The following is a 12250-nucleotide window of genomic DNA, read 5'->3' on the forward strand; positions in this document are numbered from 1 at the left end:
CAATTTTAAGATTAAAAAAAAGAAAGTGATTAACGAAGGGTGATTTTGAAATTTTAAATTTTTAGTAATAAATTTATTTTTTAAAATGGGTGTAAAGAGGAATATGAGTCCCACCCCTTTAGAAGTACCGGTTATAGAATTTTTTTTAAAACGTTAAATTTTTTAAAATATTATTTATTTATTTCATAATTTTGTTTTAGTCTTAGAATAATATAATTTTTTTTAAAATTATTTATTAAGATAATTTTATAATTTTTTTTAAAAAAGTTCTAACTACAATTAAACTAGTTAATTTTTTTAATAAAAATTCTATAAGTAAAATCTTCACTCAAATAAGTTTTGTTTGAAAAGGCAGAAGCTTGGTACTTAGTTTGGGCGTTTCAGTGCTTAAAGACATGACGTGCGTGAGGAGTGGTTGGTAACATGTATAACGAAAGTACAAAATTACCCTCGCTCATCTGAGAGGGTTCTGTTTTATAAAGTCATGCCTATTCCTCATCACTGCTTGCACTTAAAGAGAACCACCGACAGCGAGTAGAGAGGAAATTAAGTTGAGGGACTAATGGCCAACTTTAGCCCCGAAATCCTCTTTCTGTCATTCGTTGTCTCGACGGCAATCCTCTACATGATTAATAATCGGCGAAGGTCACTGCCAAATTCACCGTCACTGCCGTCACCACCAAACAAACTTCCGATAATAGGTCACCTTCATCTCTTCTACAAAGAGCGCAAGCCACATAAAAGTTTCGCTAAACTCGCAGAGAAGCTGGGTCCCATATTTTACATCCAGCTCGGCCGAGTCCCCGCCGTTGTAGTCTCCTCTAAAGAGCTGGCCAAACAAGTTCTCAAAACTCACGACCAGGTCTTCGCCAGCCGCCCAAGCATCCTCAGCGCCAAGCACGTCTCCGTCGGCCCCGCTGACGTCACCTTCTCCCCCAACGGCCCTTACTGGCGCCAAGCTCGCAAGATCTGCGTCACCGAGTTACTCAGCCCAAAACGAGTCAACTCTTTCAAAGTCGTCCTAGATGAGGAAGTGAACCGGTTTATGAGCCGCGTGAAAGCCCGCTGTGGGTTAGAAACAGACATGAGTGATCTTATTTTCGCCTTCTGTACTGATTTCTTTTGCCTTGCAGCATTTGGGGTGAGGTTCATGGAAGATGAAGACGAAGGGCAAAAGAGTAAATACTTGGCGAGTGTTTTCATAGAGGTTGAAGAGTTGCTGACAGGGTTTTATTATGGGGATTTTTTCTCGGAGTGGGTTTGGCCCGGCTGGCTCACTGGGTACACACCTAGGGTGATCAAGGGTTCTCGGAACTTGTTGAATGCTGTTGATGAGATTTTCGATAAGACTTCCAAGAGGAAGCAGCCGCTGGGTACCGGCGCATTCTTATTGCACGGTAATGAAGATTTTATTGATGTTTTGCGTAGAGTCCAAAAAAGCGACGATTTGGATGTGCCCCTCACTGACGACAATCTTATGGCTATTGTTTCGGTAATTACAGCTTTTCTTGATTAATTTAAATTAATTTCTTACAAGAAATCAAACATGTAAACGTATGTCAATGTATGATGTGATACTACTGGTGCATTCGCGCAGGACATGTTCGTGGCGGGAGTCGACCCGTCGACAGCAACACTAGAATGGATAATGACAGATCTGGCTAGGCACCCAAGAGTGATGAAGAAGGCACAGGAAGAAGTTCGAAGCGTAGTTACTGCATCTGGGAGTGGGAAAGTTGAGGAAAACCACATCCATCAACTCAAATACATGAAAGCTGTGATTAAGGAGTCAATGAGATTACACCCAGTTAACTTATTGATTCCAAGAGAGTCCTCCGATAAATGCACGCTTGAAGGCTACGAGATACCGGCCAAAACTAGGATTTTTGTCAACAACCACGCAATTGGAAGAGATCCCAAGTTGTTTACAAACCCCCACGACTTCATTCCTGAGAGGTTTCAACAGGAGGAAGATATTAAAGATTTTAAGGATAAAGATTTCAGGTTTATGCCATTTGGGGGAGGAAGACGAGGTTGCCCAGGCTATGGTTTGGGTTCGATTACTGTGCAGTGGGCTGTGGCTAGACTTCTATATCATTTTGACTGGGCATTGCCTCGTGGAGTCGGCCCCGGCGACGTGGATCTTCAGGAGGTTTTTGGCCTTGCTGCCAGGAAGAGGGTTCCTCTTGTGCTTGTCCCAACAGTTAACAAGGGTTATGATTTCAAGTCCTAATAATTATGCTTAAATCACGTATTTCTTCTCCTCTAATAAATGTTCAGAATCTTAAATAAAAGAGTTCTGCTATTTGAACGAAATGAAGTCAAAGGGACGACAGAAAAAAATTGTCATGTGGGATTAATGGAAAGGGTTAATTTTGTCCTGCCCCCAACTGTTTCAACATTTTTCGCCACACACCCATATGTTTCGAAAATACTCACTCCACACCCAATTCCGTTAATTTGACCGTTATGTTTAACGGAGCTATTTGAAATTTAAGTAAATGTCCAAAATACCCCTTATCTTGAATTAGAGAAAAATAAAATGAGATAAAATATTAATTTAATAATTAATGTTTACATTAAAAAAATTTATTTAAAGGTAATTAATAATAATTTCATCAATTAAATTATCAAATAAATTTAATTTATCATCATCAAATAATATTTAGGATATGAATTTCCAAATTTGCCCTTTGACCGTTAGAATAAACGGTCAAATTAACGGAATTGGGTGTGGAGTGAGTATTTTCGAAACATATGGGTGTGTGGTGAAATATGTTGAAACAGTTGGGTGCAGGACAAAATTATCCCTAATGGAAACAAAAAATGGGCACGTGAATGAAGCAGTTTTGTCCCTTTGTCTGTTACTTTTTGAATTTAAAGAATAAAATAATTTAAAAAAAAAAGAAAAGTAACGAAAATAAATGAAAGGGAAATTACTTTTTAGTTATATAGTTTCTCTCTATTTCTCTCTATTTCTCTCATTTGAGTACGTGAATTTTTTCCATTTGAGTACGAGAGTTCTTTGTGTTCAGGAAGGTAAAATTTAAACGAGTTTTAGTCTCAGCATCTCACAAATTTTGTCTCAGCATCTCACAAATTTTGTCTGTGCATCTCAATTATTAGAAGGAATAAATTAGATATAGGTCTACAAATAGAGGTGAGAGATGTTTAAATAGTTAGAATATTTAATTTAAATTGTAAAAATTCGTAGATTTTTATTTTTTATATATTTAAATTGTTATGAATTGTTATGATTTTTTTAATTTAAATGGTTGGAAATAATGGAATAGATTATAATAATTTTTTAATGTGTTTTATATATGTTAGGATTTTTTAAATTTAAATGGTTGGAAATAATGAAATAAATTATAATAATATTTGAATGTGTTTTATATATGTTAGGATTTTTCTTAATTTAAATGACTGGAAATAATACAATAAATTATAACAATTTCTAAATGTGTTTTATATATGTTAGGATTTTTTAAAATTTAAATTGCTGAAAATAATGAAATAAATTATAACAATTTCTGAATGTGTTTTATATACTTAAGTTGTTAGGATTTTATAATTTAAATTGCTGGAGATAATGGAATAAATTATAACAATTTCCGGATGTGTTTTATATATTTAAGTTGTTAGGATTTTATAATTTAAATTGTTGGAGATAATGGAATAAATTATAAAAATTTGTGGATGTGTTTTATTTATTTAAATTGTTAGGAATTTTCGTTACTGGACAAAATGTTATATAAGTTTCTTAATACAAATGTTAATTATTTTGTAGAAATGGAGTATTTGGAAAATGAGCATGCATTTGAAGAATTGCAAGAAACAAGAGCTAACGATGTAAATGAAATTGTGGAACCGAACAAATGTGAGCCAGCTCTTGGAATGTTATTTGATAATCATGAAGAAATGTTTGCATTTTACAAAGCTTATGGTAAACAAGAAAGGTTTCCTGTGAAGGTTCGAAGTACTAAGAAGGGGACCGATGGAATTGTAAAATATGCGACATTTGCATGTGGGCGTAGCGGCAAGTCAGAAAGTAAATCTGCTAATGCATTGAAGCCGAAACCGAATGTGAAAAATGGTTGTGATGCAAAAATTGAAGGTTGTTTAAATGAAGATGGAAAATGGGTTCTTCGAACTTTAAATCTTCAACACAACCATGGATTGAGTCCAGATAAAGCTAGGTATTTCCCATGCAATCGCAGAATTAGTACAAGCGCTAAAAAGCGAATTGAAATGAATGATTGTGCAGGAATTAGAATAGACCAAAATTTCAATTCTATTGTTGTTGGAGCTAGTGGATATGAAAATGTGCCATTCTTGGAAAAAGATTGTAGAAATTTTGTTGACAAAACAAGGCGATTACAACTTGAGGAAGGAGATGCTATGGCACTTTTAAAGTACTTCCAGAAAAAACAAGCAGAATGTAATGAATTTTTTTTTACCATTGATTTGGATGAAGAGGATCGATTAAAGAATGTGTTTTCGGCAGATTCGTGGAGTAGGGCAGCTTACAAATATTTTGGAGATGTCATCACATTTGACACTACATATCTGACCAACAAGTATGACATGCCATTTGCGCCCTTTGTTGGAGTTAATCACCATGGACAGTCTATTTTGTTGGGATGCGGATTGATTTCACGCGAGGATACGGAGACATTTACGTGGTTATTTGAGGCGTGGCTATCATGCATGTCTGATTCTCCTCCCCTTGGTATTATTACAGATCAAGACAGGGCAATGCAAAAGACAATTGAAAATGTTTTTCCTACTACTAGGCACCGATGGTGTTTATGGCACATAATGAAGAAGGTGCCTGAGAAGTTAGAGGCTTTCAAAGAACGTGAATGTATTATATCTTCCCTGCTCTCTGCTGTATATGATTCATTGAGTTCTGATGCGTTTGAGGAAGCTTGGCATTGCATGATTACAGAATATAATTTGTGGGATAATGATTGGTTAAATGGTTTGTACGAGGAGAGGCATCGTTGGGTCCCATGCTATTTAAAAGGCTATTTTTGGGCAGGAATGTCAACAACTCAGCGAAGTGAAAGTATGAATGCATTTTTTGATGGATTTGTTAACTCAAAAACAAATCTGAAACAGTTTGTAAAGCAATATGAAAATGCATTGACGAGGAAAGCTGAATTAGAATGGCAAGCAGATGCCAAGTGTTTCAGTAAAATGACACCATGCGTGTCAAGATATGAGATGGAGAGGCAAGTTGAAGAAGTGTACACCATTTCCAAGTTTAAAGAATTTCAAGAAGAATTGACTGCTCTAATATATTGTGATATCTCGGATTCTGTGGGATCAATATATCAAATAATTGAATCATTTGGGCAAGGTCGGAGAGGCTTCTTTGAGGTTGTTTTTGAAGAAGCTGAGTGTGAAGTTACTTGTATATGTTCAAAATTCCAGTTTAGGGGGATTCTTTGCAGACATGCCCTTGCAGTGCTGATACGTAACTCAGTTGAATTACTTCCAGAAAGATACATTTTATCAAGGTGGAGAAAAGATGTGAGGAGATGTTATAGTAAGCTGAAAGTTTGTTATGATGTGCAGAATTTGACCATCCAGCAAGAAAGATATGAAAAAATGTGTAACGCTTTCAGTGAGGTTGCAGACGTAGCCTCTGATGATGAAAATAGCTATAAAACGGTGTTGGATTGGATTGAGAAAGTAATGAAGGATCTGCCCAAGCAAATTCGTTGTAAAAGTGTGGGAAAAACTAATACTAGTGGAGCAAGTTGTAGTAGCAACAAACAAATTAACAGTGAGAGTGTGGAAAGAACTGTTATTGGCGAAGTAAGTTGTGGCAACAACAATGTTCAACTTGCACTAAATGATCCAGTAGTGACACGTCGTAAAGGCCGTCAACCTAGCCTGAGGAAAGAATTTTCGATTCGAAAGAAATTCGTTCAAAAGAACAAGTCCGCACAAAAAAATAAGGTATGATTAAAAATAAATATCTATTTTCTAATTAATTTGGTCTTAGTTTAATTGTCTTTAATAATCTTGTAGGATTTACAACAAACTGCCCCATCATCTTATCATGTGCCTAATGAAATCTCCACACAAGGGAGTAACATAGCCACGGTAAATTTTGTGAATTGATGCGTTTAAAATTTTCTTTTATTTCGAGGATATGTTATTAAGTATAAGATTGCACATATGTAGACGCTACAAGAAGGAAGTACTATATACGGAAATCTCAACCAATGCGGCACTATGGGCTATTATAATGTAAGAATTAAATTATTTAAATTTTAGTTTTAAGATTGCGCATATGAATTTTACATATATTTTATTATTTGATTAGGTACCTATGTACCAATCCCAATTCGGTGGAAGCAACATTTATCAGCCATTTCCTTATAATTGACATACAGTAAGTTGTTGTTTACAAATCGTTAATGAATACATATATTTTAATATTTCTGTAATGTAATATGATATTTATTTTTATGTATTATAGCAACCAGTCCCACCGTATACTTCGCAGTTGCATTATTCTTCTCCTTCGATGACTTATCAAGGATCTCAAAGTGAGAATTTCCAACAGTTACTACAGCAGCAGCAGTGTAATGAAGATAACAATGATGATACTTGATTTGTATTTTGGCTCTAAATTGTAGTGATGAAATAATGTTGTGTTAAATTGAACTTTAAATTTTTAAAATTATGTTAGATTTGACATTAAATCTTTGAAATTGTAGTGATGAAATAATGTTGTGTTAAATTAAACTTTTAATTTTTGAAATTATGTTAGAATTATTTAAGGTAATAATTTTTCCTCTTAATAATACTATAGTTGCATGTGATTGTGATGATGAAATTTTACCTACTGATAATTGATCATCACTTGCATGCATTTACCAGATTAAAAGAGGGAGCGTGGAGGTATGTATATGCTCTTACCACTATCTATTTTAATATATACCTTACTTAATAATTTTGAATTGATTGTTAGTACATGGTTCATGCATATATGCCAATTGGCAAAGTTCAACCGTATATATGTTTGCATGGCAATATATAAGCTCTTTAAAGGTTAGGTTAATTAGGTAATAATCTTTTCAATTCATACAGTTTCTTATCTTTCTTCATCTTTTGTTCTATTTAATTTTGCTATAGTTGTGGCCTCGTTGTTTTATTAGATAATTTAAAGAGATTAAAAGATTTGCTAGCCTAGATAGGTTTCATCCGCGCGCTTTCCTTTAAGCCAAGGTAATTAATTTGATTAAGTCAAAAAGAAAAAAAGTCACACTATATATTTTGCATGAAGCATCAATTCAAGCAAATGAGGAAAAACTTAGGAAATTTGAAACTGTGGGAACAATTCATACACAACAATCATTTAATTAAAAATATTTAAATTTATACATTACACGGGATACAATTTCATTTATGCAAAATACATATAGCAATGACTATCCCTAAAATACAACATACAATGGATAATATAGGTAGAATAATACAATCATTTCTTGTGTTATCAGTTTGCACAGTTTTGTCACATGTAGGCACTTCAGTTTGCACCCTCTTTTCGAGTGTTTCCACAAGAAATTTTGTAGTTTCTAACATATTAGATGTCTCTGACAATTTTTCATGCCTTTTTATGTAATCATTGTAGGCTATTTCGGCATCCAACAAAGATGTATAAGATTTATAAGAATTCCCTCTGAATCCATTTACTTGCATCTAACATTCAGGCCAAGAATTGTATATTCCCGGCTTTCGTCCTTTGAAAACAACATAACAACTTTGAGTAGGCATTTGAATTCTATATTGGAAAAATTTAGATCAATATTCTAGACTTTTATGCTAAGAATTTCAACTGCTAACAATAAGAGAAAATTTCAAAATCAAGAGGGAAAAAAGAGTAACATTTTAACCTTCTGAAAAAGAATGGGAGCCTCACAGCAAAGCACGAAGGCCAGCATCAATCAAGAAACTAATTTCTGCAACTGTAAGTGAGACAGATCACAGCAACTTGCACCAAAAGAAAACAAGAAAATGAATATCCAGCAAACATATCCAGCAAACAAATTCAGACAAAAAAACGAGAAAATGAATATCCAGCAAACAAATTCAGACAAAAAAAAACGAGAAAATTAATATCCAGCAAACAAATCCTCTTAATCCACTGGCAACTACAACATCTTGGTTGTCAAACTAAACCATCAATATCCAGCAAACAAATTCCAATCTGAGTTAAAAACAAAAAAATGAAACAACTTAAAAGCAAATCTGGTTACCCTTTTGAAAACCCAAGTGCATAGATCCAAAGTCGGAACTCAACGATCAATAATAACCAAATAAATGAATTTTCACATAGTCGAGACTCAAAAACATAGCAGTGAGCAGTAATAAATGCCCTGTTAGTATCTATGAAGACGAGTGAGAATGAAAACCAGAAGCTGAGGCTATGACATTCAGTGTCTCTGAAGAAGAAGAAGAAGCATTGAAGCAACGAATTAAATGAACACAAGGCCGTACCATGTGAGCTACGGTACACATTCACACACGCAAACAAAATCAAATCCAACACCACCAACAACAACTCACCCATGTTTCCAATTTTTTTAATACAATATTTTCAATTATTTATCTTTTTCTTATCATCTTTGTCCGATCGTGCAAGAAAAAAAGTTATAATTATAAAATTTAAAAAAAAAAAGGCTTACGGAAGAAATGCTAACACTGTCAATCTCAAAATTTCATCATCCATGACATAAAAAAATTAAAAAATTAAAAAGAAATTCTTACGGATGCAGCAAGCAACAACTACACGTCTCCAAAACAGCGACGTCGTAGTAGATCTGGGCTGGGCGAGAAAAAGAAAAAAAGGCTGGTAACGAATGAAGCCTGCTCAATGGAGGGGAGTGTGTGTAAAAGGAGGAGTAAAACGAAGCAAACTCATGTCTGGTAATGAAGCAAACTCAATGGAGGGGGAGTAAAATGAGTGGTTAGGGATTAGAGAGTCTGTGTAAAAGGGAGGGGGAGTAAAACGAAGCAAACTCATTTTTTTTTCTTGTGGGGTCCATGCAATATTAAAATAAGCAAAAATCAACGCTTGAAACGAGTGAAACGGCAATTCAAACTTGCGTTTCTGTTGTCCCTTTGTCTTCATTGAGTTTGTTTATCATTTTCCTAAATAAAATTATGAGGAAAGACTCTTACGTCACTCTCTCTAGGTGTTCTTCATATAATCATAAATAGACATCATTTCCATTATGGCGCCCAAATCACTGCTTTGTCAGATTATTGTTTGCTGGTTTTGAATGAGTATGTTGCACAGTGACACATGCCTTAAACAACTTTCAACACAAAAGTTGCTAAGAAAGGCTATACAATTTTTCAAACAAGTCATAATCTTAAGTTGCCTTCAAGTATCTTTTAATTCTTTTACAAACAATCCAATGTTTTTCAGTAGGTGCAGTAAGAAATTGACTTAACTTATTTATTGAGAAAGCAAGTTTTGGTCTTATAAGTACCAAATATTGCAATGCATCTATTATTCTTTTGTATTTAGTAGCATTAACAATCAAGTTATCTTTATTTACAGCTCTTGTTAGTTTCTGTCCTGTACTCATTGGAGTATCACTTTCTCTGCAATTTTTCATGCCAGTTTTTGTGAGCAAATCTCTTACATATTTGGCCTGTGAGAGATCTAAGCTACCCTCTGCACCATGAGTAACTTCAATACCAAAAAAAGTAATTGAAATCACCAAGATCTTTTAAAGCAAAAGTATTTCCAAGATATTTGATGAATGTTTCAATCACTGCATTGTTATCTTCAGTAATTAAAATATCATCTACATATATTAATACAACCACAATACCTCCAAGTTCATGTTTAAAGAACAAAGATGAATCTACTCTTAAGTTCTGAAACCCCCACTGCAACAGTGCTTTCCTTAACCCGTCAAATTAGGCTATGGGAGCTTGTTTCAGACCATAAAGAGCCTTAAGCAGCTTACAAACATGACCAGATGGAGACTGAATAAAACCTTCATGTTGGAACATGTAGACATCTTCATTAAGCTCTCCATTAAGGAAAGCATTATCGATGTCTTATTTTCCAGCCCTTCATCACAGCAAGACTAAGTACAATTCGCACAATAGATTGCTTAACCACTGGACTAAAAGTCTCAAAGTAGTCAATACTAGGTGTTTGATGAAACCCTTTTGCAACCAATCGGGCTTTATTCTTAGAAACAGGACCATTTGCATTATACTTAATGCGAAACACCCATTTACAACCAAAAACTTTAGTAGCTTGAGAGGCTGGTACAAGAACCCAAGTTATTGTTTTTTTCCATAAGTGCATCATACTCAGCTTGCATGGCTGCCTTCCATTTGGGATCTAAAAAAGCTTGGGAGACTGTACTGTACTGTAACATTTGTGGTTTGTACTGTAACCAATAAACAAATACTTTGTAGTATGAAAATTTAATTTGTGTTTGTTATAGAATCTCATATATGGAAAACATGAACAGCCAAGACATTTCAGAAAAGCATAGTCAGGCTTGTGTTTGAAAAGAATTTCATAGGGAGATTTATTTGAGGTTAGAACAGAAGTTGGTAATTGATTAATAAGAAAGGTTGATGTTGAGAATGCTTCCCACCAGAAACTTAAAGGTAATTTGGCTTGTGCAAGAAGAGTTAAACCCATCTCAACAAGGTGTCTATATTTTCTCTCTACTGTCCCATTCTGGTGATGTGTGTGAGGACAAGGATGCCTGAATAAAATTTCATGTTTTTTAAGATAAGGCACAAATGATCTGAATTCACCCCCCCAATCTGACTGTAGGATTTTAATGGTTGTGTCAAATTGTTTTTCAATGTGAGTTCTAAAAATGATAAAGACAGATAAGGCTTAAGACTTGGTTTTCAAAGGATAAACCCAGGTTTATCTACTATAATCATCAATAAAACTAATATAGTATTTATAATCATTTAGAGAGGTGATGGGTGCTGGACCCCATAAGTCAGTATGTATGAGTTCTAAAGGAGAGGTTGTTTTGATTTCTGTTACTCCAAAATGTAGTTTATAAACTTTCCCATATTGACAAGCATCACAAAAATCAAGAATGAGTTTTATAGCTTAACTGCAAATGTTTACAACTGGAGAGTACATGTTTCAGGACTTTTGAACTAGGATGACCAAGTAGCCTATGTAAAACATTTATTAAAGTACTGAAAACTGAACTGGAATGAGACAACAGACAATTTCGAGAATGATGTTGGACAATTTTAGCTTGAGTATCTGAACTATAATAAGGTTGCAAATCATCTAAACAATGTGACATCATAGACATAGGAACAGAACATGACTTTTTATTTACAGTTGAAAATAACGCTTGATGAGTTTTACTTCCAAGCTCAAGTTTTAGCTTATACAGACCTTTCATAGCCACATTCTCCAGCAAAATTGTCCTCTTTTTGTTGTCCTTGAGAAAGCAAGTATTTCCACAAAATTCAATGATCAAGGAATTATCAGATGTTAGCTTAGAAATACCTAAAAGATTTTTGGTAATGTGTGGCGCAAACAGAAGATTTTTTAGCAATAATTTGTGATTTCCAATTGCTAAATGAATACTTCATATATGAGAAATATTAAGGCCATATCCATTACTAATTATAAGTTTTTCATTAATTCATAAGGTTCATTGACACTAAGATTGTTGAGGTCATTGGTAAGATGATGAGTTGCTCTACTGTCTAGGTACCAGCCATCATCCATTACAGTTTCTGGCGTTGCCATTTAAGCTGACATATTTCTTTGACTATAGCCTTGATTAAACCCTTGATTATAATTGCTTTGATGTAGATACCTCATGGCTGGAACAAAATCCTTATTGAACCTATCCTTACAGATATCAGTAGTTTGTCCTATGGTGAAACACACTTGGCATCTAGGTTGATATTGCTGTGATGAAAAATTACCAGGCATTTGAGTTCTACCACCTTGATTCCAAGGTCTTCCTCCATACATATTATTTCCTCTTCCACCTTTCTTTCCTCTGTAATGATTTCCTCCTTGCTGATTGGTTCTAAAATTTCCTTGCATCATGTATCCAGGATTTTTAGATATTGATACATCTTGACTGAAAGCAAATTTTGAGTTGTATGCACCTAAACTTTTCTTCTTGTTTGATCATTTCTGAGCAAAATTTGTAGCAAATGCTTCCATAGCTTCAGCTAAAGTTCGTTATTCCAACAT

General features: G+C 34.4%; 2 protein-coding genes across 3 annotated transcripts; both read left to right on the forward strand.

Annotated features, from left to right (window-relative positions):
- Positions 1-496: 496 nt before the first annotated feature.
- On the forward strand, positions 497-9233 carry LOC18041681 (cytochrome P450 71A1). Of its 2 annotated transcripts, XR_002905263.1 has the most exons (3): positions 497-1492; positions 1598-2288; positions 9179-9233. XR_002905263.1 is itself a non-coding variant. In XM_006431287.2 (2 exons), the coding sequence occupies exons 1-2, from the start codon at positions 563-565 to the stop codon at positions 2231-2233; spliced, it is 1566 nt and encodes a 521-aa protein (XP_006431350.1). In that variant the 5' UTR covers positions 497-562; the 3' UTR covers positions 2234-2471. The 2 variants fall into 2 exon arrangements, 1 of the variants encoding a protein (XP_006431350.1); XM_006431287.2 differs by lacking the exon at positions 9179-9233 and having other exon boundaries at positions 1598-2471.
- On the forward strand, positions 3793-6631 carry LOC112098516 (protein FAR1-RELATED SEQUENCE 5-like). The gene is made up of 3 exons (XM_024185051.1): positions 3793-5970; positions 6043-6117; positions 6497-6631. The coding sequence occupies exons 1-3, from the start codon at positions 3793-3795 to the stop codon at positions 6629-6631; spliced, it is 2388 nt and encodes a 795-aa protein (XP_024040819.1).
- Positions 9234-12250: the final 3017 nt, after the last annotated feature.

The sequence above is a fragment of the Citrus clementina genome, unplaced genomic scaffold (assembly GCF_000493195.1).
Source record: "Citrus clementina cultivar Clemenules unplaced genomic scaffold, Citrus_clementina_v1.0 scaffold_5, whole genome shotgun sequence".
In the NCBI taxonomy this organism is placed as follows: domain Eukaryota; kingdom Viridiplantae; phylum Streptophyta; class Magnoliopsida; order Sapindales; family Rutaceae; genus Citrus; species Citrus x clementina.

What these genes read in the sequence shown, in the direction of transcription:
- LOC18041681 (XM_006431287.2), top strand. Translation starts at nt 563, where the DNA reads ATGGCCAACTTTAGCCCCGAAATCCTCTTTCTGTCATTCGTTGTCTCG. An exon ending in ATCTTATGGCTATTGTTTCG is followed by an intron (nt 1,493 to 1,597) that starts GTAATTACAGCT and finishes GCATTCGCGCAG; the next exon opens with GACATGTTCGTGGCGGGAGT.
- LOC112098516 (XM_024185051.1), top strand. Translation starts at nt 3,793, where the DNA reads ATGGAGTATTTGGAAAATGAGCATGCATTTGAAGAATTGCAAGAAACA. An exon ending in AGTCCGCACAAAAAAATAAG is followed by an intron (nt 5,971 to 6,042) that starts GTATGATTAAAA and finishes ATAATCTTGTAG; the next exon opens with GATTTACAACAAACTGCCCC. An exon ending in AAGGGAGTAACATAGCCACG is followed by an intron (nt 6,118 to 6,496) that starts GTAAATTTTGTG and finishes TATGTATTATAG; the next exon opens with CAACCAGTCCCACCGTATAC.